Here is a 25,414-nt window from a genome sequence, read left to right on the forward strand (position 1 = left end):
TCACACCCCTACATTACAATCTAGATTTCAATATGCATCAAAGTTTCTAATTCCACCTTTAGTTTCATCACAGATTTCCTAGAACACCATTGACCGATAGTATTCTCCCTTGTACAACATGATCAGGGTTCAGAGGGTTTGGCATTCACTACCATCTGTTCCCTTTTACTGCAACATCGACCACAACAAATAACCGTTCCTGTCAAGAGAACAAAGAACAGTATTACACACACACACAGTAGTGGCAGGGAAAGGTTTTTCTCGGAATTTAGTGGTGACAGAGTATATCACATCATAGGGAGTATACAGAGTGGCAATATGGTGAGCGATTTGGGACACCTTTTTCTCGTTATTAAATACAACCTCTAGCACATGTACATCTCACTGTGCGTCAGTTATTTTCTTTACTTCAACAATTCTAATAAATTCTGAAACCTCCTAGGTACAATTCTTGTCCATTCCTGGTCAAACTCAACCTGGAGCCTTACCACCCTTTTCTCCTCTGCCGACCAGTAGACACTATACGGCTTCCTTCTTTTTTTGCATCTCTATTGGAGAGCTGTGCCCCAATGATCTGCCCGATCGATCGGTTAAAGACTGCCCTTGATAAACGCACCACACTTCAAGTGATGTATTTACTACATCCCATATCATATCCCCTAATTCCTCTTACGCCTCCTAGGGAAAAATACTTGTCTCTGCTACTGCAGTCTTATAGTCGCTCCTTCAGAGCAGTTTGGGAACCGAGTAGTACCTTGAAAGGCAGACATAGGAATTGAAAACACTGTTGTTCCCAAAGATACATTAATGGTCACATATCGGAAACCAGGCTGATCTATCTCACTAACAGTTTCATACCATAGTGACAGCAAGACAACTTTAGAGCTGAATGCAGAGAAATCAAAGACCATATGCTAAATAAGTAAGCACATTCTGTTTTCACTACCCTCATTATGCTTGTTTGCAAAGAGAACTGATGGAAGAAATTTGAGATCTCACACAGTCAAGTAGGTTGTCATCTGAGAGGTGCAGGCTCATGTCAACACTCTTTGCTGGGGGAAATGAAGGCAGCCTCATGCAGCGTCTATACAATACTTCATGGGCACTCAGTCCTGTTCTCCGGTTGGGCATACATCTCATATCGAACAAAACTGGAGGAAGTGACTGCGGCCACTTCAATCCAGTCTCCTGGCAGAGCTTGGACATTTCATTCTTCAACAGCCCATTCTGGCGCTCCACTGAACCGGCTGACTGAGAATGTTGCGGCAGTGGAGATTGTGATGTACATTAAGGACATTAAAGAGTTCCTTCAATACTTAATTGGCAAAGGGGGTTCCCCAATCACTGTTTATGCTAAGTGGAATCTCAAATCTTGGCACAGTGGTTATATCTGCCCTTCGATCTGGCTATACTTCTACCCAGCCCGGAAAACATCCAAACCCACCAGAATGTACTGTAGATCGTTACAACGGAGAAGTTGGAGAAAGTCTATTTGAAGGTTTACAAACGGATGTGATCACTGTATAGTTGGGATCTCTTTTCCCACATTGCTTTTGAGGCACGTAGCACACTTTGTGCAGTAGTCTTGTGCCATTGTGTTGAAATCAGGTGCATACCAGTACTTGTTTAATGTTGAAATCATCCCATTTTTGCCCACATGAGCTTTCCCGTGATATATTCCGACCAAGTGAGAGAGTAGTATTTTTGGTGCAACCAAACATCCCTGTTCATCTTTCCTTAGAGTCCCCATGTAATCGACACCATTTACATATCTAATAATCTTTGCAAATTGAGGGAGAATTTTCGTATATCTTTGCTAGTTACTCAGCAGTCTTAACAAAGGGTGGTTCTGGTATCTTTCTTACAGGGAGAATATATTCAGCCTGAGAGTTGGCAACAGATGTCAGTTTTGTGGTAGAGTCTGCAAAATTGTTGCAGCAATTAACTTTACTAGCCAGTGGCTGATGTGCTGCACATTTGATTATTGCTATTTGTTTAAGGAGCATGGTGGCATCCAGCAGCGCAATTACATACTGGTGATTTTCTATGGGAATACTGGAAGAGGTAATAAACCCTCATTGTTGCCACATCTGTCTGGAATCGTGTAAAGCCCAAAGGCATATCTAGAGTCAGTATATATGTTCAATGTCTGCTGTTCGGCCAGTTGTCAAGCCCTTGTGAGTGTCACAAGCTCAGCCACCAGTACAGGCATAACAATTGGCAATTGACGTGTTGGTTATGGTTTTAAGCAATAACACCATTACTTAGTGCGTAACAGCCACTTCCAGTGGAAAGTTTAACACAATACTTTCACACTGATGCACCTCTGTTGCAGCTGCAGCCACTGATCACAGGCGAGGTGGCATACTCCCTGCCACTGGGTCTAATTCTTTGTTATAATATGCAATTGGTCTCTAATGGTGTCCATGGGTCTCATTACGAGGTTGGAGGTAGTCATGGTGCTAATAGCGCCATAGCTACCTCCAACCTCGTAATGAGCCTCCAAACTCGTTCCGACTCCGCCCTGGTGAATGGAGCAATTACCGGTCCATTCCAAGGTTGGCGGGACCGGTAATTCCCCATTCACCAGGGCCCTTCCCCATTCCCATTTGAGCCCCCATAGGGCTCAATGGGAATGGGGAAGGCGCTAATAACGGTACCGCAAATTTCAGTACCGTTATTAGCTCCAAAGTCCCTTTGCGGGTCCCGTCCTTAACGCCTGGAAAAACCAGGTGTTAAGGGAGGACCCGCAAAGGGAACTCGTAGTAGGGTGGTAAGGGATTACCGGAACCGGTGCCCTTACCGGTGCCGGTAATCCCTTACCGCCAACCTCGTAATGAGGACCCATGTGTTTGCGTCACTACTGCAAGAGCAACCCCATTTCTTTTCCTTGCAATACAATGTGAATTTCAGGCACTCCTAGAGCTGGGGTTTCAGACAATTTTGTATATGCTTTCAAAAGCTTCTTCAGCTTCTGATGTCCATTGTAAGGATTCAACAGTATAGTTTAGTGTTGCAAGTGTTTCACTGTCTCTGCCTATCCTATAATTAATTTCCTACCATGCTTACGAATGCTCTCATCTGGGTAACTGTCTGAGATCTTGTATACTGCTTTTTTCCTGGAAGAGGGGATGACTCTACTCTCCATTACAATATTGTGCCCTAATATTGTACTCTTTCTCTGCGCAGCTGCAATTTCTGTTTAGAAACGTTTTGTCCCTTTATTAGTTAATACACTTAACAATATTTGTATGTCTAATTTACATTCTTCATATGAAGAGGAAGCTAGCAACAGGTAATCACCATACTGCACCAGCACAGACTTTCCTGGAAAATTAATGTAATCTAGGTCTTTCTTAAATTGCTGTGAGAAAAGAGTAGGGGACTCAGTATACCCCTGGGGAAGGCCAGTCCTTGTATACTGAATTCCCCTATGGGAAAATGCCAATAGAAATTGACTGTCTTTATGTATTGGTATAGAGTAGAAAGTAGAGAACAGATCCACTAGTGTAAAGTGTGTGGCAGTAAGTGGTATGCAAGACAGGATTGTAACTCGATTGGGCAGCACTGGAAATGATGGCACCAAAGGGGGGTCTGGGAATCTCTCTACCAGCACGAACACAGCCCAATGACCTGTTCTTGGGTGAATAACCCCTGGGAGAGACTCTACCAACTCTTTAGCTCACTGTCCTTTTCACAGACAAGAAATTTCCCCGCATATCAGCCTTTGTCCTGCCCAGGGGCAGTCCAGCGCCAAAATGCTAGGCAATTCTCCTCTGAACAAGAGTACCATCAGTAATCCCCTACACGTGTTTCAGCCTTGTTGGGCATCATCAGTGAGGTGAAACTGTTGCCTCTCTAGGAACAGTGAGCAAGGGGTCCACGTCTGGATTGCCCTGTTAACTTAGGGTGAAACCCAAAGTTAATGTATGCAAACAAAGGGGGGTCTGTGAATCTCTCTACCAGCACGAACACAGCCCAATGACCTGTTCTTGGGTGAATAACCCCTGGGAGAGACTCTACCAAGTCTTTAGCTCACTGTCCTTTTCACAGAGAAGAAATTTCCCCGCATATCAGGGCAATCCAGACGTGGACCCCTTGCTCACTGTTCCTAGAGAGGCAACAGTTTCACCTCACTGATGATGCCCAACAAGGCTGAAACACGTGTATGGGGTTACTGATGGTACTCTTGTTCAGAGGAGAATTGCCTAGCATTTCGGCGCTGGACTGCCCCTGGGCAGGACAAAGGCTGATATGCGGGGAAATTTCTTCTCTGTGAAAAGGACAGTGAGCTAAAGACTTGGTAGAGTCTCTCCCAGGGGTTATTCACCCAAGAACAGGTCATTGGGCTGTGTTCGTGCTGGTAGAGAGATTCCCAGACCCCCCTTTGTTTGCTGGAAATGATGGAATGACAACAGAATGTAGTGCCCTCAGGTCTTAACTATAATTGTATCTACCAGGCAACATTGGAATATCATAGAGGCTAGAGGTGGGGACAATAATAGCTTGTTTTAGGAGGGATTCCTGACAGAGTATATTTCCACCTCAGCTTCTGGTTCCAGTGGGTACTGTGGATTACAAGGTAGCCTCTTAAAAGGAGAAATCTTAATTCTCACTGGCTCTGCATTATACATTGTACCTCATTATCATGGATAAACCACAAAGAATGTGGCAGTGCATTGAATAACTCTTGCACATAGGGTGACCAGTCCCCTGCTCCAAGGATAGCTAAGTCAGCCTCAGTATTTCTGAGAACACTCAAAAATGCACCTTCCGTTCTACATTAAATGGTGCACTTTAGTTTACATAACAAATCTCTCCCAAGGTGATTGACAGGAGCTGACAGGCTAAGAAGAAATGTATGTGTGTCCTTATTGGGACCCAGGGTAATTGTGAGGAGCTCCTTGAATTGTTGTACTGCTGGAATATTTGATATCCCTATTGCTCTCACAATATCGGAGCATAATGCCACATTAGGGGGACACTCTGATCGGATTGCAGATTTACTAGCACCCTTATCTACCATGCAGCAAATGGCCTGTCCATTAGCCTCGCATTGAATGTATGGGGCCACTTGATCTACCGGTATCAGGGGCCTGACAGTGAAGTTATCACTCAGGCTGAGTCAGAATGGACCTTGGTCATTCTGGGGCTGTAAAAGTTAAATATGAATTAATCTGAGTGCTTTAGGGTTCGCGAAGGAACCTGTCACATGTTCATTAGTTTTCAGAAAGGAACCTGCCATACCAATTTTGGGGTTTTGGAGGGGACCCTGTTCTTGTGTATCAGGGAAATTATTTAATTGGGTAATGTTTCCAGTGCCCATGGTTTACTCTCCTGCCAAGTATGTGTGTCCCTTTCAAATGTCTTAACACTGTTCAGGGTCCCAGACCCTCTTTTCATATGGGTGCGGGTGCCAGACTCACAATGGCGCAACACCACGACTTGGTTTACTCTCCTGCCAAATACGTATGTCCCTTTCGTTCTATATTTCTCGTGGAGGTGCGCATCGCAGATTAGCACGCTGCTTTCAGGGTCCCCCATCCTTCTCAAATGCTTTCCGCACTTCTCCCTCAGCTTCCCTGAAGCTGCAGCCCTTCTCGGTATGCCTGCGTATCTTTCTTCTTGGTTCGCCTCTTCTGAGGAATGGTGTTCTTCTGTAAGACTCTGGCAGTACTCGGAGACTTCGCTTCGCCGCCTTTGGTGTCCATTTCGGAGCAGCTCTGCTTCATGTTGCAGCTCTCCGGCTTGGGGGACACTCAGAGGTTGATTCAGGTACCTGCGCATACTGTCCCTTCTTCCTGGGCTACCAGCAGCATACCTCCCCATTCTCTACGGGGCTTGCCAGTGAGGTTCTTGCAGTTGCTCGCCTGTTGCCAGCTGTTATAGACTCTCCTCCTCAGAGGGTAGCTCTCGCTCGGTATCGTATCTGACATGTATTTGAACTCCTGTATTTCCCTGTTGGATTGTTTTGGACCAGTCAAATATTGTGGAAGAATAGAGCAATTGCTCTGGTTCTCTGGAGTGATCTGCATCCTCCTGGGCATCTTCTTCTTCACAGTACTTATGTACTCTTAACATAGAAAGCCAATAGTGTCCACGGGCATTCTAGTCAGATCTGAGGTATTAAGTTGACTGACTGTGCAACAAAGTATATTGGCCCTATCTAAAAACAAGAAGGAAGGGGTGGTCTTCGGTAAAGAGGAGTTTGAGATAAAGTAGGTTTATACTATGTTCTTTGGGAAAGGCATCCCTAATCCCATAAGGGGCTTTAATGGCATATTGTTATACCTCTCCTCACCCACCTAGGAAGGGTACTGAAGACCTTTTCACAAGGTCTGAAGACCTTTTCACAAGGTCTGTATGTAAGCCGTCAAAAGTTTTACTTACCCTTTAAGACTCATGAAAACGCCTTCACTCTACCTACAAGTCATCCAGAGCTGACTTGCCCTTAAAGATGACTGAGAACACTTACCCAGACTTTACATGCAAATCACCAAGAATGGACTTACATTCCCATAACTACAAGATTACTGGGACTGGGAAGATGAGCCGAGTAATGCAGAGCAAAGAAGGCCAAGAGCACAAGCTGCACTGTAGTTGTTGCAAGCACATACCTATGGCTGGGAAATTTAAACAGCAGAAGCTGTTGACTGAGGCGTGCTGCTGGCGGGAGAAAGCTGCTCCTCTGTATGCACTGTGGGACTGTGGGGCTGCAGAGAGTTCCATGGAGCCAACCGGATCAAGGACCAGGAAAAGGAAAGCTGACCGCAAGAGAGAACACGCTGCAGGAATGCTAGAAACTGACACAGGGCTCCTGGGTGTTTCCAGCTGTTAAGAGGCAGCGTTTGCCTTACCAAAGCCCAAAATGTAGCAGAAAAGCCCAGCAGGAACTGCAAAAAGCAGAGAAGCTGAGGAACGGAGGCAGCAAAATGGAAGGAAACGCCAAACGAACACCACCAGCGTGCCACATGAGAAACAGAGTATGCCAGCAAGAGTTGGTGAGTGCACCCAAGGGAAGCAGGGACACCAGGCATATTGGTAGCCATGCCAAACCCGAATAACAGTTAATGAAGAAAATAAAGTACACAAAAGAGAACGAGCAAGTGAACATTTCTTTAAAACCTGCTCTCTAACCTTGATTCCAACACCCCTTGTCTCCTCATCTTACTTGATCTCTCTTCTGCCTTCGACACGGTTAACCATGACATCCTGCTCAACCGTCTCCGTGATGAGCGGGGGATCACCGGTCAGGCCCTGGCCAGGCCCTGGCGTAGCTGACTTCTTTTCTCTCTGATCGACCCCCCCAGGTTCAACTTCAGTCCTTCCTCTCCTCTATCTCTACCTGTAGTGTCCCCCAGGGGTCTAACGTCTCTCCTGGCTGTTCACCCAATACCTGGCAATTCTTGCCTACCGCATTGCTGTGCTCTGCCCCAACTTCTAGTGCTATGTGGGTGACAATCAGCTAATTTTCAGGCTACCCTCAGCCACCTCTTCTCATTCTCTCATTTCTGACTGTTTATCCGCCATCCAGGATTGGTGTACCGCCAATGGTCTCTGCCTTAATGTCAGTAAGACCGAGATTCTCCTCATCGGCACACCCACACCCTCCTTTCCTGTCACTCTCTGACTGGCCTCTCTTGTCCCTCTTCCTCCTCCCACCTGTGAGGCAAAAAACCTTGGGGTCATCTTCGACTCCACACTCTCCTTCTCCCCTCACATCTCTGACGTCTCTAAGAAGTCACACTACCAGCTGCACCTGTTCAGAGGTATTCTTCCTTTCCTCTCCTTCTCCCAGAAGCTCACTGTCTTCAGGGCCCTGGTTCTCTCTAGGCTGGACTATTCCAACAGCCTTTTTCTAAATCTGCCTGCTTCCACCCTCCGCCCTCTGCAACTCATCCAGAACAGGACTGCGAGACTTGTCCTTGGCCTCAATCCCAGGGATCGTAGCTCTCCAGGACTGAAATCTCTGCACTGGCTCCCAGTGGCTGCAAGGATTAAGTTCAAAACCCTTTTCATTGTCCACAAGGCTTTCTTGTCAGTGGTAGATCTCTTTCTTCGGTTGGTGCCTCCCTCTGGAGCAGCCTTCCTGCCCCTCTGAAACTTGAGGCGAACCATCTCCGGTTCCGGAAGCACCTCAAAACCATTCTCTTTGCGTCCGCTTTCTCTCCTCCACTCCCCTACTGATTTCCTGGCTGAAACTGACACTGCACTGGCTACCTGGCCACCCTATGATCTCGGGTCCAGGTCCCTTCCCCCACCAGTTGCACACCTGCACTGCCTTCCTTGCAACCCTGCACTTAGGGACTGTTTTTCTGTGTCCCTACAGTCCCTTTACCAGCACTTGACACTTGATGCCTGCACTTACCCTTTACCACTGTACTTGCCAGCTGCTGGCTGTACTTTTCTTATTGTTATTTATTCTATTATCCCTTGTACTGCACTTTCCCCTTCCCCCTTCCTATGCACTTGCGCGATCTGAATGACACCTGGCCTAGTAGGATCGTTGTCTGTCTTCTCTCTGTTCCCCCGTCCTTGCCTCGTCGCACCTTGAAACACTTGTGTTATAAATGCCATATCATATCATATCATAGAAGGGAAAATGGAACAAAAGTAAGAGACTTTCACGTTTGTGAGTGTGTGCAATACACATATGAGAAATGCCCTGGCAGGATAGTGTACCAGGCAGATGCAATATCAGATAAAGCAAACATAAGAGAATATCAAGTTTGGAAGTGTATGCAGCACCCACATGAGAAAAGCCCTGTCAGGAGGAGTACACTAAGCAAATTAAAGCTACAATAAAAATGCACATATAAGAAAGTCCTGGCAGGAGAGTATACCAGGCCGTTGCAAGTGTGTGCATGCAAGAAAGTCCTGGCAGGAGAGCATACAAAGCAGTTCCAAGTATGTTCCTTTAAGAAAGCCTTGGCAGGAAGGTACACAGGCAATTGCAAGTGTTCATATAAACAATTCCTGGTAGGAAAGCACACCAGGCAAAGACAAACTGAACAGTATATAAGAAATACATCACCTAAATAGGTCATGAGAAAGATATATCAGGACTAGCAACAGGCTGTGCTGATCAAGTGAAGAGGAGTGCAAACCTAGCAGGAGGGACAGCAGGTACCCTAACAAGATAAAGAGCCAAGTTGTTTTGTGTACCAGTTGTGTTGTTGATCAAGAGAAACTCAAGGAACTGATATATTTGAATATACAACAGAGTGAAGAGAAATCCAGGGGAAGGGGAACTGTATCCTTCTGGAACTTTTGGGTTAGAGTTATGCATTTTGCTTTTTGAACATTTATAAACCACTCAAGGCCAAAGACATTCCCCATTTCACGTTAGAGTTAATTTTGTTCGAATGTGAGGGCCAAAATAGTACTTTGGATACCGGACAGTTTTGCTATGGACATTCTGATATTGCAGACCCTTAGGTTTGGTTTTTGGTAGGGAAACACCTATTAGGGCAGGAACAGAGAGGCATTTCCACGCCCCCTTTTATTTTAATAAAAATCTTTGACCAAAACCATATCTCCCTTGTGTCTGAGTCTCATTCCTGGCTCCTCACAATGCATAGAAAACAACCGATCTGGACTAACATCTCCCAAATAGAATTGTAGCATGTTGGCATGCATGCTGTTCATAGTTGCCTTACTTATATAAGGTATCTACTCACTTGTGGCTTAATTTGATTGGCGATGTGTTTGAAGTCTATATATGTTATTAATTACAAACTGCTATATATGGAACGCATGTAAACTAACACTGTATGCACACCACTTCTTAGTTAACAGTAAAACCTTACACAATTTGCTGACATTCTGAAAGACTTCTACATTTAAAAAAATTGCTTTTTAATTTGGATTGATTCAGTTAAAGGGGTAATGCTCATATTATTTTCATACTATGTAAATGTTTTCCGAATGAAAAATATGTTCGTACATTTACTATTTTATTCTTTTCTTTGTATTATTCAGGTTGGATCTATGATGTTACTCAAAAATATGATTATTCCTTTTACGTGTGTGGGTTGCTGTACATGATTGGAATCATGTTTCTTCTGCTGAAGCCCTGTTTGAAAACAAAACAACAGCCTGGGGAAAAAACTTCAAACAAGACAGAGGCGTAAAACAATATTGGACTTATTTTCCAAGCACCTAGCAATCTCATAGACCAAACCAAAGTTCGCAAGACTAAGAGATGTGATGACTGCAGCAGAAAATCAGAATCAGAAAGGACATCGCCTAGGACAATGACATGATATCATCACTCTTTCATTGGCTAGCGGGCCAGAATTCCAAGGGCATTATCTGTTAGAGAATGACTGTGACCTTCGTAGTCAAGCCTGAATGCTTTTAACAACATTTTAAATACTGTCCTTTTAAAATGTAGAGCAATTGTAAGGGGGGCAGTTGATAATAGCAATATGTCCCTTAGTTGTGGTGTGTATATATATCCATGAGGTGGTCTGTGGGTCAGTGGCCTAGACTTTGTCTCAGGAACTCAGCTTTCCTTATCGGTATATATAGGATTGCATAGCCCCAAATGTCGTGAGTTATTGCCTAAATCGTGGACCCGTGTTGGTGAAAACTAATGTTTTCGGCAATGAAGCACAGACATTTGTCAATATAGCAATTACACCTTCACATTATGCATTTTTAGTCCTGGTTCCACAGCCTTGCCCTAGAAAAGGCAGTGGACTGGGAATATTGATGCTGTGTACAAAGCTTGGGAATGGGATTTGGGCATGTTTTTGGCCACCAAAATTCTGTTGTATGGGCACTAGCTGCTTTTAAATGCTGCTATTTTTTTATGCCACTACACCGCCTTTGTGGCTTTTATACCATGGATAGCGATTTGCTACACAATATAGCAATGGCTGTGATTTCACTTTCCACAAAGATCTCACCCAGCAGTCAAGCTTTTCTTTAAAGAATCGTGAATTACAGGTTAAGTATGTCCTTAGAGATAAAAGCCGGACCCAAGTTAGTCTGGGCTTACATTAACAACAATCGACAGCTGCCTATAAAAAAAAGGTATGCGCCAGTACTAAAAAAGAATGGAATTTGCAGTGGCCTTTTTGGCTGCAGGGCACGTCACACAAACCATCATCTGAGTGGACCAAAAAAGTTACCTTACTAAAGTACGCATCCGCCACTGCAATGGACCACCGGCTTGCAAGCCCACCTGCCGCCAACACATGGCAGCTCCAGTGTTGTTTGTGCTGGTGGTAGCTCTTCCCAAAATGGAAGAGGTCAAATCAAAGGCGCCCTCATCACAAATCACAAAAGCCACAAGATGTGTTCTCTAAATCGGGACACACAATTCAGTAACCCCTGCAGGCTTCCTTTAATGTCACACATTCTACGTTGACGCCTAGGCACTTCATGAGAAGGTGCCCGCTATCAATGACAGGCAGGCATTTTTTAATCCACTGTATATAATTACAATTGGTTATTTATAATGTGCTTAGACCCGAGGTTTCTAAGCGCAGACCCGGGGATCGAACCTGTGTTGCTCCACGTGGTCTTGCCTCCAAGGCGAGCACGTTGCCCCTGGGCTATCCTCCCAAGACAAGCTATCCTCCATCCCATATGACTTGTTTTGAAAGGAATTCAGTTCATGATTTCTGCAGCTACGGCTCCTTTACTAGATCTGGCCCTGTATGTGTCCAGGGGGTTTACTTTGCATGTCACTGTTGCACACGTATGGTCCATTAACAAAGTATTGGTCTCTTGGGTTCTATAGGTGGTGTCATGTATTGAAGCTTTAGTTTTAAGGGCTGCACGTTCTAACCACTCCTATACGTGTTTAACCTTTAGAATGTTTGGCTTTAGGGTCTACATCTTGAATTGTTCATTTTTTGAAAGCACAAATTCTCTTCAAAAGTATTTTAAAGCAGAGACCATCAAGGAACATCTTCTGCCAATGGCATTGAACTCACGTGCCTTTAACATGTTCAATCCTCAGTTATTACAGGTTACTTCTGCATAGCCATGCAACACAGTTAAATATGTGGAACTAGAACCTAATTTAAAAATATGTTGGGGTGTGAGAGCTTTTCATTTTGGTCACTGGCTAGACCAATGTTGTTGCTGATTGGAGAGAAAAGGCAAAATTCTCTAGTGCAATGAATAATTCATATTTAGAAAAAATTGAAAAATAAGACTATAACACATGATGTTAATTTATGACCTCCTGTTAGTAACACAATTCAGCATTTCAAGTACATATTTCTGTATAGAAAACAATATATAATACACTCAAAAGCATATAACATAAAAATTAAGTATATATATATATATATATCCATTAGTAATTTGCATGTATCATAGGCCAAAATGTGTTTATCACACAAGGAAACATTGATGTGGAATGGTGAAATAATGATATCACAGAATTAAATTTCCTGTCGGTTTTTTAATGAACAAAATATGCTAGTTGGTGAGACAATTATTTTGTTTCTTGAGTTGTTTGCGCTCACTACTGAAAACAATATTATTTATGCTGAAAATGTGAAATTTTAAGTCAGTATCAGGAGACGGACAAGGTGGCATTTTGTATTAACTTATGGTGTCCCTTGGTTTCTCAGCCCTACACTTAAAGAAAACGAAAAGAGTCTCAAAGGGTGCTCGTCAGTATATACTAGAATTATTCAAATGTGCCATCCAGAAAGCTATTCTAATCATGATTCCCCTCCCTTTCATTGAAAAGAACCTACCTTTAACAGAAAGGTACATTGGGGACCTTCATTCAAACAAAAGAATGGTGGCTGGTTTGTGAACCCACCGGGATGTCTCTTCATCAAAAAGGGGCTTCTTGCCCAAGTTCAGATACAGGTACAAATATCTCTTCCACCTTCACCTCCTTGTGCATCAGTCTGACCAAAAACTATTTTTTCTGAAAACTTTCAGTCTTTTCTCCCCTGAACATTGCAGCCATGGGCTTCTAACCCCACCCCCCCCTACTTAACTTGTGGCGGCACACTTCGCTGTGTGGCACCGACTTGCTGTGTCCTTGCAACATCTGTGCCCTTCCCTTTCACTTCCGTGATCGGGAACCAGTGCCGCATGGTCATTTCCTTTTTTTTCTGGCCAGGCTGAAGGGTTCACCCCCGCAACTCCCACTCACAATATAGTGCTCAAGGGGCGGGGGACACCCCCACAGTCCCCACCACCGTATGGGGGACTTGGTCGAACCTTTTAGGGCGTTTTGAATTTTTGAATGCCCGAAATTCAGCCAAATCTCCCATTCTGTCTTTTAATCGCTGTCTTTTTGGGTGATTCCCTCTTTACCTGGGTTGCCAGGTACTTTGTCTCCATCTCAGGTCGTCACTCGCCCTTGGTAACCTCCTGGGTTCATAAGTCCACATCAGGTCCTCTCTTTGGGCTTTCCACCAGTGAATTTCATTGTGCTTTCTCCACTTAGGTACCTCCTGGTTCTTACCCCTCCATGGGACCTCAGGTATATCTGGTTTCTCTGAGCCCACCTTTCTGCCTGGTTTCTTCCACCCTGCCTGGGGTTGGATTGTTTTTTCCCCACCTTGGGAACAGATTCCTATTCCTCTGCCTTGAGGTTTAATTGCCCTCACTCCACTCTGGGGTTTGGTTTCTGTCATCCCGTATTGGAATCTCCTTTCTGTCACCCCACCTTGGGGTCTGGTTTCGGTTTCCCCCTTCCGGGGTTCTGGTTTCTCTTACCCTGCCTTGGGGTCTGGTTGCTCTCACCCCATCTTTGGGTTTGCTTTCTGGCACCCCTTCTTGGGGCCTGGTTTCTCACACCCTGCCTTTCTGACCTAATCCCGGCTCCCTGCAGCGACTCCGTACCTTCTGTCTCCATGCGGTGCTCCTTAGGGGCAAGAGGTCACGAAGGCCGACATTGCTCCTCCTGTCTGGCTTCCTCCAGGCGTTACGATTATGCTTTAGCTGGCACTCCCTTCCCGCTGTCTTCGTGAAGGGCTTCTGTGTCGGGTCCTCATTGTGTCACTCGTTCACTGCTCTGGCGTTTTCTGTTGTGGGAGATTATTGTGGAGCGGGTCTCCCTAGTCCTGGCACCAGCAGGATTATTGAGTGTTCCATAGGCTTGGCCGTGAGTCAGTGCACTTCACTGGTGTGTGTGTTTGCTTCCCTTTGGCACACCTCCCAGGAGGAAGTACTTCCTTCTCTGTTGCTCTGCAAGCTTCTCTCCTCCTCCTCAGGTCTAACGCTGATTGGGTCTTTATCTTCCACGTTAGAGGGGGTGAGCTTATTTCCCATTCTCCGTTCCAAGTTTATGACAATGCCTGAAAAAGGTCAGAAGCCATACCCGCCATTTGTATAGGAAGGTGTACGCTGTTACACAAGTTAACTCCCGTATATCCAATAAAACGATTAGCTTCCCGAGATAAGGGAGGATAACACATATTCATGCTAAGGGATTGCCTATTCTCTAAGGGGAATTACCCCCAGTGGGATCCCGCTTGCCGTGTCCCCTAGGGAATGCAAGCTTAGCGGGCTCACCTCCCCAGTCCCAAAGGGAGTGACTCCCCCTTTGGGAGAGGGGATGAGTTCCCTGGATTAGTCACACAACTTATTGACTAAATTGTATTTAGCATAGAATGAAAACCCGAATTCTTCTGACTGAAACCAAATATTCAATTTACTCCAAGATATATATATGCTTCATTAAACGTTTGAGTGTATTATACATTGTTTTTTGTGACACAAAAATATGTGTCGGAAATAATGACTGAGGATCCTAATGGCCCCTCATATATATACACACAAAATGTGTTCTTAGGAAATGTCCCGTCATTCAACAATGTACATATTTTTTCTTGTAAAACACTACATGTAGGTGTCGGTAACATGCAACTCTCCAGCTGTTTCACACTACATGCCCCAGGATCCCTTGCCATTAACTAAGCAGGCGAGAGTTGATGGACGTTGTAGTCCGAAACATCTGGAGAATCAAAGGTTGCAGACCCCTACGCCACAGTACACACATATTGCCTACTTTGATCTGTCAAACAGATAGCAAAACATTGGATCAAGAATTTACATAGATGGCTTGAGGACAAATATCAAGTCGGTATGCATGCAGTTTATTTAATGGACAAATGTAAGTGAAAGAAAACTGTATGCTTTACACTTAAAGAAGATGGACACACTACAAGTCTGATAATCTGACGCGGCTGATTATTGCCAGTGGCTTTTGTATGAAACTGTCAGTAAATTCAGCCTCAGAATATTTGTGTAAATGATTTCAGGTTATATGAATGAACTTCATCTTCTTTAGCTCCGCCTGTATTTATAGCAGAACATTACTCTTTAAAAAAAAAACGAGCATTCGAGGACGCGCCGGTTGCCACAGTTTTTTCTTGTTCCGTTTCAGTTTGCTACTACACCAAAATGTGAGCCATGAATCTTGCAGTAGAGGGTGGCAAAGCGCATTGTGCATTATTACGAGCTTGGCAGCAAATCAGCGGTAAATCCGCTGCTTTATGGGCAAACTTGTTACCATTAACACCACTCGGCCCCCTGGCATTACCATGGAATAACGAGTGGTGGCATGGTGATCTAAATCTACATTTGTGTTATCCATAGGACTCAATGGGGATTTTTGTTGGATTTCCCGCAAGCATTAATACTATATGCTAAATCTGCCGACTTTCGGAGGTAAAGTGGAGGATTCACCTCCAGCATTTTTCCATGGGTTAATCTTCCATCTACCTCCAAACTCAGAATTCTGCAGTGCGGTAAAAGTGGTGGTAATCGGTTACTGCACCAACAAATGGTGGTAACAGAATTTCCTCCACATTTTTACCACACCACTGACCTCGTAAGGAGGCCCAGTAACCCGTCAGTAACTATACACATTTTATGTAGAAGCGTGGTCCTTTTTTGTTTTCTAGTTGTGTGAATTCCCACAGTTCTATGAAAGGATTTTGGTGATGGTCTTAAAAGTAGGTGGTGCTTTTCAGCAAAACCCCTTTCTAGATAACAGGTAAGATATAGGTAACAGCCCTCCCAACCCTAAGCAAAGCTGCTAAATAACACAAAATAATTCCTCGGTTTCAGAAGATTTAAATCTTTGATCCAAAGAATCCACATTGGAAACAAACAAATATGTCAGTTTTGTTGACAGTAGAAACATTTTTGACGAGTCAAAACAACAGGCAGTTGGACACTTATCAAGGGTACCGGAAACCTAAGGCTTCCAGTGAGGGGCCGGTGAGGTCATCCGTCCAGGAAAACAATGTATGTTCATTTTTCGAATTGTAAGTTCCTCAAGCGGGTATTCAAGTGCCAGGCCTTTTGGTTCAATGTATGTAGTCCAATAAAACACGTTCCCAACCAGCCTTGGCACTGTGAGACCGCAGTGTTGGGAATTTGGCACAGCACAAAAGCTTATTTACTTTTCATGTTTGTGGCAGAACGTACACGAAAGAAAGGAGGTGATTTACCAACCCTCCTCGGGTAACGCAGAGCCAGGAATCAAACCTAAAAAGGCCAAATTCAGTCAGAAGTGCAAGATTCCTATGTTCACACGCTTAATAAAACAAACAAAGGTGTCTTTTCAGTAGTCGATTATTCAAAACTACACTTCTGTGTAGCATTTCATTGCTCCCATTTATAAAGTCATATGTGTTACTGATGTCATTTTCCTACAATGTAGATGTATTTATCAGCCAACAGATATGGAAAATTACAAATATGACCAGTGAGTTAAGACTCCAGTTGTTGGTTTTGCTCCTGAGACAACTGAAGGAGTAAGCCTACTCACAGCTTCCTTTTTTCCTCAATCGACATGCAAGGAGAAGATTTGATGATAATTGTCACTCAATGGAGTGTATTTCCTGACAATGCAATCATGAAGCGGTGGCTGGAAAAGGATACACTGAGATGCATAAGCGGAGATGTACATGGTCTGATAAAAAGTCTAAAAAAACAAAAGGACTTCAAGTGTAAAACCTTTGCAAATATGTCTTGTAATTAGTTCAGCGGTAAAAATATGCCGTGCCTTCCTTCAGTGGGTCCGCACCTTTCAGTGACCGTGGTCTGATCTCTATTTGCAAGTTGTAAATGAGAGATTCTACTTGGGTACAAAGTGTCTGAAAGTAAGGCTAAAGTGGACCCAATGTTTTTTTAGGGATAAGCATTTTCTTCGTGGTACCATAATCTGCTAATTTCGTGTCCAGAGAATTGCACATTGCATTATTCTGACAACTGGGAAATTATGAATTGCCACTTCAATTAACTGAAATAAAACACCTCTTGATGAAGAGCCCCCTTGGGCAAGGACGACTCAGCATTATGACGACAATCGCATCAACAAAGGAGACTGGGCCTCAGGGATTCAGGCAAATCCTGCCTGTAGTCCTACAAGCAGTGAACTTCGCCAGTGGCTCTGTGCAAGACAATGGGAGTGTAGGGTCCTGCTGAGACAGCGGGTGGGGAAACAAGTGATGTCGCAAAGCAGGTAATCAGCACTCACAGAGATCCCGAGGCACCAAGGGACAAGTAGGAGGAGAGCGGCGGGACAGAACAGGAGCAGCGAGTGATGGGTGGGGCAGGTCACCGAAAAGTCATTAAGTGAAGGAGATAGCTGCAGAAGCATTCATGGAAAAGAGAGCTAAACGAGGGACTTGCAACAGGGGTTGGTGTGGGGGATATTGACCGGGGGACTGGTGGATATGATGGGGTTATGGGTTGACCCCGCCATCAGGCAAGCAGCAAAAGAAAATAGACGTTTTTGCATGCCAATGCAACACCAAGAAGTGCATAATTAACAGTTAAAGTGTCATCCACCACGCTCAGTCTGGAAATGAGGAAGGAGACGTCAGAACCTCCTAAAAACACACTGTCAAAATAACATATAACTGAGAATTACAGTAGGAAATCAACAGACAAACTGGATGGGAGCCTGCAATTAGGGATATTTGAGATCTGCCAGACTTAGATAAAGTTAATTTTATATATTGCTTGGGTCTAACAAGAATGTACCTATGCAGAGGATAAGGCTTTACTGTAAATCAAAAAATGAAAAGAACAGGTCTCCATTCAAGCTTACACATTGTCCAACTGAGCATTACAGCACAAAATATGTCAATCCTTCAACTTCATGCTTGTCAAGAACTACTTTTCAATAGAATAAGACCTTTGCCTTCAGTGGTTTTGTTTGGAAGAGCCACCCTGGTATAGTGGGGGGGGGGAAGAGAGAGAGAGAGAGACTCTCTCTCATTCACTCTCTCACCCTCCATATTTAAATATGCATATATATATATACTTTAGTTAAGAGACAGCTAAGGTTAAACAATTTAAAACAACAGAACCCATGAAACTCAGCAGCTTTTGTACAACCTTAATTGTGAACCCCCGTTGACGCCATACATTATGATGTCATTGGTGATGCCATCTCTGATATCTTTTATGTGCTACGGGGCAGAGCGATGGGGTATCTGATGCTACTCTGACTTGATACATTTTCACAAATTAATGTACCATCCCACTGGAGATAGTTGGCAAGGCATCAGAGTAAAATCTCTGGCTATCAGAAAAATGGAAACCTGGTCATATAAATGGTGGCATTTAAGCAGGCGTTTTAAACTCCTGTCTGAAACTTACATGTTTTGCACCAATTCTCCGGGCAAGCCTACAGCACATCACCTTTCCTTAAAGTCTTAACCCTTGGCTGGAGACATAAGGTAACTGCCGGTAGACCCCTGCGGCAATGATGCGCCATTGCTGTGAGCTTCAAATAAGGTACTTTTATCTTTACTGCATAGCAATCTATAGAAATCCTCAATATCTTTACTGCACAGCAATCTATAGAAATCCTCAATATTGGCAGGTAAACACAGCTTTTTAATACATCGCCTTCTTGCTCTAGAACATGTTCACATATGCCGAAGAACACCCCACATACCTTGCACAACACTAACCAGTACTGACCCTGCTATGCAATGCACAGCAATAAATGTAAACCAATTTTTCATTGCACATCATTATTGGGAGAAGGTGGGCTACTTTGATGTCCCTTATTTTCACAGCCTTATTTGCTAGCATGGAGGTTGTTGACGCAAATGGAATTTGTAGAGGGGGAGCAGAAAAGCTGGAGGCATGAAGAGTTATTTCCAAACATGCTTTGTTTCGCCAAATTATATTTTAATATCGTTTTTAATATGAACTCATGGGTTTATGTCTGTCAAGTGTTTGAACGTTTCAGTCTATACATGTTTTTCAATGGCCTATCATTTTTCTAAATATGTGTCAGTTATTATCTCGACTTTTCCACTTCTCTAAATATTTTTGTATGCACGTCTTTTGAATAAAAACGTTTTTTTCTCTAAAATAGTCTTATTGCTTTCTTCCTTATGTTTATCGAAGTTATTGCACAAATGAACTAGATATTGCAAAAAAAGGGAACATGCTGGCATCTGTTTATAAAGCTGGAAACCGAAAAATCCTTTTCCTTGCCAAATTCTCATGAACTTGTCCAGGAAGTTTTCAATCTTTGCTTTGCGTTTCCATATCTGCCTTACGGGTCGATTCGCGAAGATTTTTCTAGGCACCATTTTGCCTTCCACCTCGAAAAGGTTGTAACTCACGCATGTGCAGGTAACAGTGGATTCAAAAAAGATGACTCGAATGGGTAACTTATGTGAGCACATACGTGTAAATAGATACACCGCAGGCACATTTACTTCCTGTCAGGTTTGACGGAGTTGCAAATGTTAGTTAACACGGAGCAAGTCAAAACTTACATGGGAATTCACAAGACATTTGCAAATACAATTCCAACACTTAGCTCATCATTTCAGTTACACTTGCGTGTTCTAGGTTAGAATGGTGGTGTCATGTATGTATTGGTGTCTTTTATTGCGTTTCTATTGCGCCTTACTCGAAACGTTATACAAAAAAGTTGGAAATAGTACAATAAATGCAGGGCTCAAGTCGGGGGTACACGCAGGTGGACGGGGTCCCCCCCCCCACTTTTTCAGAGGGTGGCCTCAGTCCCCCAAGCTAAAATGAGAAACATTCAATGTCCTCTTTGAAGATATGAATTAAAGCCGATCGCCGGAACCGCAGTCGTCAGGTTTGCAGGCCGGACACTTCACCACTGCACTATATAACCGGATGAAAAATAACAAACAACTAACGGTGAAATGTCCCATTTCGGTACTGCAAGTTCTAGGAAAAAACATTTTTTGTATTGGCTTTAACCCTTAAGTGACAAGGACGAGTATGCTCGTCCTTTTTGCATAGACTTGCATAATAGCCTGGCACTTAAGGGGTGTTTTCAAAAACACTATTAGAAGAAAATATCCTCTCTTGGTGTTGTGTGTGTGTTGATTTTATGAAAGGCAAATGCCATTCGTCCTTTCCAGATTTCACCTTGATATACTAATTTCTGGCAACGTCGCATCCCATTGCGTATCTTAATGAGTACCCCTAGTTTAATTTATAGGACTTGGCCCCTGAATAAATATTTGAAGACTATTATCAGTACAGTCAATGATGTAAGGAAAAGAAGTTTACAAGAGTCTAACATCCGAGGACTAAGCAGATGTAAAAAGTCTGCAAGAAGGGAGCAGAGTGAACTAAGAGGGCAGGGCAGTTTCAAGAAAGGGACCCAAAGACCAAATGAATGAAAATCGCAAAGGGCTCAGCGGAGGTGGGGAGGCGCAAGCCAACACTGGGGGGCAGATTGAAGATGCTGTGGAGGACCACAGAATGTTATAGGAGGCTAATGGGATGGCTGTCTTTGTCACTAATTCCTTTGGCTAACAGTCACCATTTTGGAACAGGCCTGCTGACGCTCTGCTCCGCTTGAGGAGCCACCATCTCCTGATGCTTGTGTCACAACTGCAGTGGTTCCCATTCCGGCCTTTCGTTTTCACACTGATGATAAATCAATGTTGCACAAGTGAAAAAGAGACATCTCGGGAGGCGAAATCCAACTGGGTACCCAGGATGCCATCTTCTGCACAAGGATTGGGTTGAATCCTGTTAGTTTAAGTCATTGATAAAAGAGAGAAGAGGACCATATGTACGGATATTGCATGAGTGATAGTGACAGAGGAAAACGAGTGTTTCTGTTTTATTAGAGCTTAGCTAAAAAGTGGGAGTTTACCCAAAGCTGAATGTCAGAATGGTAGTTTGAAATTAGCTGATGAAAGAGCGTCAGAAAAAGAAGAAAAAGACACACAAATCTGAGTGTCATCAGCATTGTATAAGTCAGATGAATTACAAATTATATAAATTGGAGCATGTTTTTTCTCTTCTCCTATGTGCTTCTCACATCTTTCAGGTCTATAGCCAATCAGTAAGCTTGTAACTGAGGCTCTAACCACCTGCATTCCATTCTTCCATTTTTTTATACTTACACAATGGGCACAGGTCAAGGAGACATGAACAAGCTGTGTCACAGGAAGCCCTTACCATGGCGCCCGATAGCCTTCTGATGACCTTTGCTCTTTTTAGAGGCCCTCGCATTCGGCTTGCAATAACTAACTCGGGCCACAGTCAGCTACCACACAATAGAGCCCCCCGGCGGCAGGCTGTAACCTACCAATTAGGGAAGTGAGATCATAAATGTAAACTGAATATAAGAAGGTGTGAGACCTCGGGGTGCGTTACGCCAGTGGCCAGAGCAGTTATGGCAGGGAGAGTGGTACATCTCATGGCTCCATTACTGCGGTAGCATGCTCCGTACTACATATCTCAGGAGCCCCTGCCTGTCTGACCGTCAGCGGCTTCAGCACATTGCGCACCTCAATAGTTGCCTTATGTGTCAGTTGCATTCTGTTTCTCTGCTCGACCTAGTCTTCTGAACCCGGCTAACCTCCACTGACAATTGGATACGCCTTTTGTTACGACCCCTTTGACTGTTATTCGACCTGGATTGGCTTGTTGGATTGCTTCTAGATGATCCCTGGGATTGTGTTTTCTGGATTTTCTGCATTAACACTTTGTACTGGAACTATTCTCTGTTTTTGGTACCCTAGAGTGGATTCACAGCCGGATTTGGAACTTTCTTTTCAGACACTTTTGTTGTACTGTTCCTTAACCCCGGATCAGCTTTACACTTAGACTCTCTTCCCAAGAACCATGTTTTCCGAACAGGTCTTCATGAATTGCCAAGTGCAGCGGGGTATTCCCCTCACAAGTACATCAGGTATTGGGAGTACTGATGGGTGGGAGGAGAAGGGAAGAGCCAGTAGAAGCCACACTAATTAGGCTCTTTACCTTGTGTCTTGCAGCATTCTCCCTGACCTTTCAGTTCACTAGCTCACCCACATTATACGCTGCTGATCTGTGGCCAAGTAAGTGGACAGGAAGATCTTGTTCTCCCCTGAGAAAGAATCCTAACCCGCCTAGGTCAGTACAGACATTTGAAGCCTGTGTAGAGGAGCAGATGCATGCCTCTCCTCTGGTCCTTGCCCCCTCACCACCGTCATATTGGAGTAGACCATTGGGAACGCATGCATGAATCCATGCAACATTCCTATACCGCGTAGAGTGTATGAAAGACGATATGCACTCAGGCAACCATTCAGAATATACCCTCACATAGAAGCAGAAGACGGATACTAATGGGAAGGATGTCCACTACCAAGATGCCAGAATGCAGCTGTGGGTAATATGGATGAACTCCAAGTAAAGTCTGATGACAACAGAATGATGTCATAAAGAAGATGTATGAACCTATGCCGAAACAATATGAAAATACTTAAGACTGGCATTATAACTGAAGCACTAAGAGAAACATGTACCTAAAGACGAAGTAATCGTGAATATAAGCAGATGAAGCAACGTGCTGACCAATAACTATAATGCAAGGTAGAAAAGATACATAGAAGCTTGCTAAAAATAGGTATATACACAATGTTTAGGGTTTAGGACGGCCATTGGAAGAAAATGGACAATAGCCTGTGTTAAGAATCAACCCTGCTACCTCAAAAGACGAGCCCAGGATTGCAAATTGAAGAACTGATGAAGAAGCTGTTTTCGTGTGCAGAATAAGGGAGTACCTTGGCCTGGAATCAAGGAGGCTATTTTCGAGAGATGGGTTCAAGGCACAGGAGTCGAATGGACAGACAGTGTGCATAAGACATATTTCGGCTAAGATTAGGAGAGACAAGGACATCTGGTAGTGGCATGTTATGTTATGTTAATTATTTTTATAAAGCGCACACTCGCCGAAGAATCTTGGTGCTAAAAGGAAAAAAAACAGAAGAAATAAAGAATTAAATTGATAACCCAAAGAAGCAATTAGAACAGATAGCTTTTTAACAGCCAGCGAAAGGCCAGAAGATTGTTGGTTGCTCTCAACTGAACGGGCAGCGAGTTTCGCAACTTGGCAGCAAGTTCTGCAACATTGTTGAACAATAACGAGGACAAAAGCCTATGTGAAGTGGAGTGAGCAAGTCTCTAAAAGCCGGAAAGAGTAATGGCACCCTGTTTAATAAAATCAAATAGTAGTAAATGAAAGGCTGAAATTAACAAAATCATGGTCTCCTAACACGTAACTCAGAAGTCAAAAACAAGGGCTATTCATTAAAAGCCTACACGGAGATGGTGGTCTGCTCATACTCCATTGAATGTTACAGGATAGTGACCAGACTAGGAGGTTAACTACAAACAGAAGACCTTGGCTAAGGATCAGGTTGATGACATACGATGGGCTCATTGGGAAAACAAGTAATTAGTTGACGCACCTCGAGCACCTAGGTTTCGCTTTCACTCACATGCTGCTAAAAAGCCAAAAGTCCAAGGTTGGATGGGGTTGCCAACCCATCATAAAGCCTGCCACGCACTTTTACATACAATGTTGCATTTACCAATCCGCTGCCATATTCTCTGCTATAATCAGAATATTACGTATGTTGAAGTAGCTCATGGTGTGTCCTACAGACAAGGGGCAGCCAATGAGATATTAACCCATATATAATTCTATGAGTAGACATATTGCCCTAATCCAATCCCTCCCGTCAATAGGTTTAGCAAATGCCAAGTAGGGTGATGTCATAAATGACGTATTTAAAAGTATATAAACTCTGTACAAACGAGATAAAGTGTGTGAATAAACATGCATCTATTTTGATAGCTGTTACATCTCCCTGCTTTCTTTCATTGAGATTAAAGCAGTATTTTACCATCTTCCATGGATCTGTCCAGTTATTTGGTCTAAGATATTTACTGATAATTCCATTTAGTGCATAGAAGATGCTTCAAAGTGCTAGAGCACACTGCTGTCCTCGCCCGAGAACAAGACAGAAGTTGCTGCAGATCCGTTAGCCATGGCCATGCAGGCCTTAGCCACTCTGCGGACAGACTGATGGCAGCTCACACTAGCTGAACTAGTTAGACATAGCATGCAGCAGCTGCTGGAGGCTGAATTCAGCAACGCCCCAGCCACTCCTCCTGCTGGGGTAGTACCGCTCGGGCTTCTGGATCACTAGGAAAGAGACCCCTGTATTGCTGCATATCAGATGTTCACCCCATTTCCACTGGCCCCTGCCCAAGAAGTTTTTAGGGGATCCTACAACATTTTGCACCTTTAGCTATCAGTGTAAGCTGCATTTTTTGTGCAGGCCATCAGCCTTCACATGTGCTGCCTCTAATGCAGCTTTTGTCTTGTTATACTTGGGTAGGGTAGCGCTATATGGGCCAACCCCTTGTTGGAGGCTAGTGACCCTATGTTGTAGGACCTGGGTCTTTGACAGAAGAGAGAAGGACACAAGAGACAAGGACCAAGCCTCTGATTTGGAGTTACTTTAACCCAAGCCTATCTGAGCCTTTTGGAGTACATCAGGGAGCCGCAGAGATGCAATGGCCTGAATTGAAGAAGGCTTCTGTATTTTATCGAGGGCTTAACATCTCACTCATGGACACTCTGGCGGTAGTCCCTGCCATTCTAAGCTCCTATTTCTGGCATTATGCAGGTAGTCTTGCAGCTGGGTGCCTGACAAGCTGAACCACAAGAATAAAATGCTTGGCTGGGTTCCATACGGCCCCTGGGGGGACTGGGTAGCGGTCCCCTCCATGCCACTGCCTGAACCCAGGAAAACTAGGGGTATCTCCCAGACCCGTGTAGAGCGGGGGAGCTGGAGGGATGCCAATCGCTGCCCCTTCTGCAGGACGTTGAGCAAGTTCCTCAAAGAATGACTGCGAAGACCCAAGAAGAAGGCAGAAAACTGCCTGGACTATTTGTAGACGAGGCCACTTGAGCGGGCCTCTATAACAGTGAGCCTGTTTCTTCCTTGTGGTGCGTATCCCATTATGTCATCCTCCAGGTAACATTTGCAAAGCCCGGACAGTAAGAGGTAAGAACTTCCTTGCTGGTAGATTCCGGCATTACTATATTAATCTCGATTTTGAACATCAACACAAGATTCCAATGATACCCAAAGCCTTTCCTGAGCCA

At 44.1% G+C, this 25,414-nt stretch overlaps 1 protein-coding gene across 5 annotated transcripts in view; it reads left to right on the top strand.

Moving 5' to 3' along the window:
* The window catches only part of SLC16A14 (solute carrier family 16 member 14), a 374,898-nt gene extending 355,562 nt beyond the window's left edge, over positions 1 to 19,336 (top strand). For all 5 annotated transcript variants that reach the window (XM_069618293.1, XM_069618295.1, XM_069618292.1 and 2 more), the window contains exon 5: positions 9,982 to 19,336. In XM_069618293.1, the coding sequence (XP_069474394.1) occupies positions 9,982 to 10,133 (152 nt within the window). In that variant the 3' untranslated portion in view covers positions 10,134 to 19,336. The remainder of the gene's footprint in view (positions 1 to 9,981) is intronic.
* The last annotated feature ends 6,078 nt before the right edge of the window (positions 19,337 to 25,414 follow it).

Source organism: Ambystoma mexicanum, chromosome 10, assembly GCF_040938575.1.
Source record: "Ambystoma mexicanum isolate Mex_15411 chromosome 10, UKY_AmexF1_1, whole genome shotgun sequence".
Taxonomy (NCBI): domain Eukaryota; kingdom Metazoa; phylum Chordata; class Amphibia; order Caudata; family Ambystomatidae; genus Ambystoma; species Ambystoma mexicanum.